The 6251-nt window shown below is 50.1% G+C and overlaps 1 protein-coding gene across 1 annotated transcript in view; it reads left to right on the forward strand.

The window, feature by feature from the left end:
* The window catches only part of Ft (cadherin-related tumor suppressor fat), a 105963-nt gene extending 102811 nt beyond the window's left edge, over positions 1 to 3152 (forward strand). Inside the window, exon 20 of the mRNA XM_077703444.1 lies at positions 314 to 3152. Within this exon, the coding sequence (XP_077559570.1) occupies positions 314 to 1998 (1685 nt within the window). The 3' untranslated portion in view covers positions 1999 to 3152. The remainder of the gene's footprint in view (positions 1 to 313) is intronic.
* Positions 3153 to 6251: the final 3099 nt, after the last annotated feature.

Raw genomic sequence — 6251 nt, forward strand, 5'->3', positions numbered from 1 at the left:
AAAATCAGCCAGGATCATGCAAATTTTACTAGCTCAATAAAATAACACTGCAACCGGTGGCTGGCCTTTGGCAAGAAACGTGTTTTGACAAAACTTAAAGCTTTGGAAATTCTGCCAGAAACGGTCGCACAAGGCATCGAATAAAATTATCAATACGGCATCACAACACTTTGCAGGCAGATTCTTGGAGACTTGCGAAGTACAAAAATAAGAATGGGAATAAACCAACCATTTTTTGAAGCTCGGTTTTTCGGTGACCTCAAATGCCGTTGCAGTGCAAGTCCTGAAGATGCCGTGGTGTGCCTTCTCGCAGGTTCTTTCCAAGGATGCATCGAGCAGATTGCCGTGAACGGGGAGCTGCAGGCGCTCAATGCCAGTCACAACTACTTCTACCTCATGGTGAGAGGCACCGTTGGACGCAGCTGCAACCAAGAGGCCCTCGGCCTCGACGTGGCGGCTGACCCTCTGGGCGTCGGCATCATCCTCGTCATCGCCTTCTTCGTCGTGCTCATCCTGGTCATCTTGGTCAGCCTGCTCGTGTTCCGGCGCTGCAAGCTCAAGCGCCCCAAGGCGGCCAGCGGCAGCACGCAGGCAAAGTCCAACGGCTGCAGTGTCATCAGCCAGTTGACCGACACCACACGGGCACCTGCACCCCAGGAGCCCAACTACACCGAGCCGGCAACACCATCCGCGCCAGAGGAGCACCACCGCAGCACGCCGTCGGCACCAGAGCTGGTGCTACCCAAGAGACTCAAGGAGAGAGAAAGCAGCAACGACCTGCAGCAGCTGCGCGCCCCGCAGAGGCCCGACATAATTGAGCGGGAAGTCCTACACGCCTCATCACCGCTCGCGGCTTCCCGGTGTCCAGAACAACCCGTGTACAGCTCGGCCGAGCCAGAGCACTACGACCTGGAGAACGCGAGCAGCATCGCCCCGTCGGACATCGATGTCGTGTACCACTACAGGGTGTTCCGGGACGGCAGCCAACTGCGCAAGCTGCACAAGGGCGTCCACAAGCACCCAGGCACGCATAGGCACAGCCCCGTGAGCCCCAAAGCGCGCCAGAGTCCGCGGCAGCAGCTGCTGCTGCGGCCAGCGGCACGCGACAGCCCCTCTGCCCTGAAGATGCACAGCACGCCGCTGGCCAGGCTGAGCCCATCCAGCGAGCTGTCCCGCCAGACGCCGCGCATCTTGACCCTGCAGGACATCAGCGGCAAGCCTCTCCAGACAGCGCTGCTGGCCAGCGCTCACCCCGGTGGTGGCTCCAAGCCTTTCAAGGACCCACTGACCAACTCAGAGCGCAGCCTCAACAGCCCCGTGAGCCAGCTAAGCCGCAGCACGGGCAGTCTCCCCTCGGCCAAGCTCAAGCAGGCCTGCGCCCCAGCTGTCGAGAGCCACTGCAGCCAGCCACTTGCGGGGCTGGGCCTCACAGCAGAGGAGATCGAGTGCCTGAATGCGAGGCCGCGCAACTGCAGCCTCGTGAGCACGCTGGATGCCGTCTCCTCTTCCGGAAGCGAGGGCACCAAGGCCAAGCTGTCCCAGCTGCTGGAAGACCGGCCGACGACGACGACGCTGCTCGACGCCGCGGCAGTGCACGACTCGTCCAGCGACGAGAGTGGTAACGACTCGTTCACCTGCTCCGAGTTTGAGTACGACAATGGATACGACAAGGCCCACCACCGCGACTTTGGCCCGGGCAACATGATCTTCTCCAAGCTCGCAGAGGAGGACAACGAGAACGACGAGGACTCGTCCAAGACGTACGACGGTTTCGACTCCTTCCGGGGGTCACTGAGCACCCTGGTGGCCTCGGACGACGACCTCTCGCACCTGTCTTACAAACCGCCCAGTGGTGCAGTGCTCGGCTGGGACTGTTTGCTCAATTGGGGGCCAAACTTTGAGAACTTGGTGGGTGTGTTCAAGGACATTGCTGACCTGCCCGACACGGTCAGCCCACTTACACCGGGCCACCCAAAGCCCAACGAAGAATACGTCTGACTGTGCCTCTTTGAATACTCATAGAAGCCTGCTGGGTTACAAGCTTCCCAATGCCAAAAGGAGAGAGTCAGGAACCGGTGTGTGTTAGACCAAGAATGACTTCTAGGGTGGTCAAGACTGACAGCACTATGGTCGTGTCTAAAGTGGCATTGGTGCCACGTTAGGGTCTGCTTGTAGATTAGGGTTCTTCACTCTGTTAAAAAGTGTATTTTAAGAGTGGAATTAGCAAATTATTTTGTAAATCAGTGTTATTTTGGGTGCAAGCCCCAGAAAGCAGGGGTCTTTCTTTTGAAACCCATAAAAAGGTGAAGCCTATTAAAAGTTTTCTTAAAAATAAAGAGAACCAAGGGGCTACTTCAAAACCAGGTGAGTGCTAGTAACTGTTGTCTGCATCAAGTTTGAAACTACGTGTTCTGTTCAGAGAGGAAGAACTAAGGCCTCATGTTTGACCCAGCAGGTCGTGAGTGCTTTTTACAAACCTAGTCACACTGAACGAGCACAGAAAAGAAAATGTTGGTAATGTGTTTGCAAAGCCGCTGAAATACGTAGACGGATCAGTGTTCCCGCAGGGTTGCTGGTCATGGCTATTCTTGGCACACGCGCCAAAGTATGACTGCCAATTCCTAATTTATTGGGCCTTTTTTTTTTCCTGTGGACGTTGTTGTCCAACCATTTGCAAACTAACGACACATACCTCATATAAGCCTCTGATCCAGCTTTGTCTTGTATTGTTTGTGTCCTTCATGTACCTGTCTTAATGGCCCCCCTTGCCATGCTCCTTGTGTGTGTGCTTTTTTTGATGCCTGTTTGTTTTGGAGCATATTTTGTTGCAGGTTTATATATGCTCTTGAAGCCAACGACAGTTTCCAATCAGACAGCCATGCCCAAGACTGATTTGCCGCACAAAAAAGATCGGGTCCACGCTTTTCAAGGCTCCAAGCCATACTCTGAAAAACCTCTAGTCTTGAGACGGAATGCTTCTGTATTCTGTAGTGGCAGTCAGGCTTGTTGTCCATTTTGGCACTGAATTCTGAAACCTGCTTCCAGAAAACCTGTCAACATTCTCATTTCATCTCTTTCAAACCACGTGCCATGTTTTCTTTTCTTTTTTTATAGAAACAATGGACAAAAGTGAATAAAAAAGCTTGTTGCTCATGAAATCTGTTGTGCCTTCTTTCGTGAAAGAAAAAAATTGTGAAATATGCATATACACCTCTGGCTGACGATGCTCTAATGCCACCAGTGTGAACAACAGTGCATTTGCTACGATTTGAAAAAGCAGGTTTATACCCCGACTGAAACCCTCCAGTCAACCACATTCAAACCACAGTCAACCACATTCAACGTCCAGTCAAAGGGACATTCCCTACATCCCAGAATGTCCCTTTAGCTGACTTGGTTGAAGCTATTTCCTACCCCCCACCACACATTCGGTTCAGCTAGAGACCTCCGTCCTTTAGAATATAGCCCAGACAGTTGCCTCCTTTGTGGCTCCTGTGGCTGTTTCGTTGTGGGTTCTGATACAGAACACTGGGCTTCAGTTATATGGGGTTAACTGGGTTTATTATAAAGTATGAAAAGAAGTGTATACAAGCGACTACATGGCTGCAGCACAGAAGAGAAAGTGAAGTTGCGGACAGGGTGCGGGCGTAACTCGATGCCGTCGTCTGCTCAAGGTTCACCGCACTCCGCGGCTGGGAGGTAGAGAGGAATAAAACTCGTGGGGCCTCGTGTTGGGGCTGTTCCCGCCGGCAGCTTTCATACACCGTGGGTTGGGTCCCGCCGTCTACGCTCTTGGCTTGACTGCGTGGCACCATCTGTTAGTTCCTCACGTAACAGTGGCTATCCTCTGACCTCTCCTATTTTCCTGAACGCGAAACCCACACTGGCAGCTTGAACCTCTACTCTCCGGAAGCAATGTACATTCCCTCCTGTTCTTTGCTTTGCTTCCCTCCCTCCCCAAGCACACAGTCTTTCAAGCTCCCCAGCCACTGTCTGACATGTAGAGAATGCTCCTTATCCTACAGGTGCACTTTAACAGAAGTTCATACAAGTGGTCTCCACAGCTGTCCACCATTTTTCTCCTTGGGGTCCCTGGGCATTCAGGGATTTACGAGTATGAGTTGGCCCACCAGCTCGCCCATGGTAATCTTCACCAGGCATCGTTGATACTTTGCAGGCCAGGCCCTCAGAAGACAGTGGAGACCCTCTCCCTGTGCTGCACCATCAAGGTGGTATACATCCAGCTCCGTCTGGATTAACGCCTCTACCAATCCATAGAGTTTCATTATTTGTATGAAACTCTATGCTACCAATCCCCTCATCCATCACTCGATGCACTGGAGGCTCAACCTCTCTGGCACATCAAATGGAAGCCCCCATTACTTCCCCCCATCTATTTCTCCATCGTTATCGATCCAACGCCTCCTGTCCCACTGCGTATGCTGATTTTCCCCATTGCCGCTTTGACTGCCCTGTGGCTCTTGGCTGTAGGGCTCGTATCCCTCCCTTTCCCTTTGCATGGCTACCAATAGCTGACGGGAGAGGGGAACGTCGACTGGTTGCACTGATGATCGGCATATTTGGTGTGTTGTTTGGTCAACTAGTCTTTTCTTGGTGGGAAGGGAATGCTCGAGTAACTTGAGATTTGCGTAAAACATCATTTTACTTATCCCATTCCAGTCAGGACTTACGGAACATGCTAAAGAACTGTACCTGGAAGATATTGGCTGCAGGATGAAATATAAACAAAGAAACTGAAAGTAATTTTAAATAAAGATGCAAAAAAACACACATTCAAGATCGGTAAAAAAAATATACTTGAAGTCATTAGGTACATAGCTAACTTGGAAAGTCATTAGGGCTGATCTAAACTGTGAATAGGGAATTAAATTCAGAATTTGTATTGGCTGGGCCTTGGTAATTATTGTGAAATATTGTGCAATAAGCTATCTTTGTGTATGCAACCAATGTCAATTCGGGCGGAAACTTGGGTTCTTATAGTAGTTCTCTGAAAGAATTCGGCCCAACGAGCCATGCAAATAAGAATGCTAGGGGTAATACTTATGCATAAGAAAACTGCAATATATGCATATACGGAAACGATGAATAGATGACATTTTACTTCAATATATGCGACGGACAAACGGTGGCCTACCCTTTTAGCGGAGCGGCTACCAAAGGGCGCAAACAAAAAAATTCTCGTTGCGCATGTGTTGGCAGTGTATATATATACAGGGTGTTGCGACGATAACTGGAACACTTTAAAAATTTTTCCTGAGCGATCCGCCGCTCTGTTCGCGCTCAAACTTCACACAAAGGTCGCATTTTGTGGTCTATTTTGTTTGACACCGGGAACAACAACGGTAGTTACCTGTTTATTCTGAAAATAAATAAAAACGATTTTCGCCTATGGGAAAATGGCGGCGATTTGGACGTGCGAGCCCGAAAACCGGGTTTTCTGATCGTCTGCTGCCCCATTTGGCTCCGTACGTGAATCCCAAACATGCGTTTCACTCTGCAGGTGGTTCCGTCGTTCCAACATCAACTTGCGCTGGCTCGCACGTCCAAATCAGCGGCCATTTTCCCATAGGCGAAAATCGTTTTTATTTATTTTCAGAATAAACAGGTAAGTACCGTTGTTGTTCCTGGTGTCAAACAAAATAGACCACAAAATGCGACCTTTGTGTGAAGTTTGAGCGCGAACAGGGCGGCGGATCGCTCAGGAAAATTTTTTAAAGTGTTCCAGTTATCGTCGCAACAGCCATGTTCATGGTGGCACGGTCCTGTCCGTGGTCCTGTCAAACCAGAACACTTCATTTAGTAGCTGACCAGACTTGTGCTTTTGGCCTGAGGGTGATGAGGTATTTGTTCTTTAGATTCGTTCATTTCTCACATCTTCATGCATTGCACGTAGATTTGCCTCTTATTCCGGGTGATTTTTACAGATGTTCTGCGATTGCGAGCTTATGCACATGCTGTTGTGAGCGCAGAAATATCCAAACTTACGCGAACTTACGCAATCTCGTTGCACACCGCAATCGCAATGAAGTAGACGGAAAGTCCTCACGTATCTCGGCTTAGTAGCAATACGTCGTGTACTGTTTGGTTCCAGCTTTGAAAATTATGGTAGGACACGTCGCAAGCGACCGCGTCACCGCGTGCCTACCGTTCGGTGTCAATCAAAAGTTAAATTTCGCGCGTGCTTATGACGTCAAAAACTTAAATTAACAACTCCTCAAAAACGCTCCATA

Source organism: Haemaphysalis longicornis, unplaced genomic scaffold (assembly GCF_048455015.1).
Source record: "Haemaphysalis longicornis isolate Haplotype H1 unplaced genomic scaffold, Haemaphysalis longicornis Haplotype H1 scaffold_3, whole genome shotgun sequence".
In the NCBI taxonomy this organism is placed as follows: Eukaryota; Metazoa; Arthropoda; class Arachnida; order Ixodida; family Ixodidae; genus Haemaphysalis; species Haemaphysalis longicornis.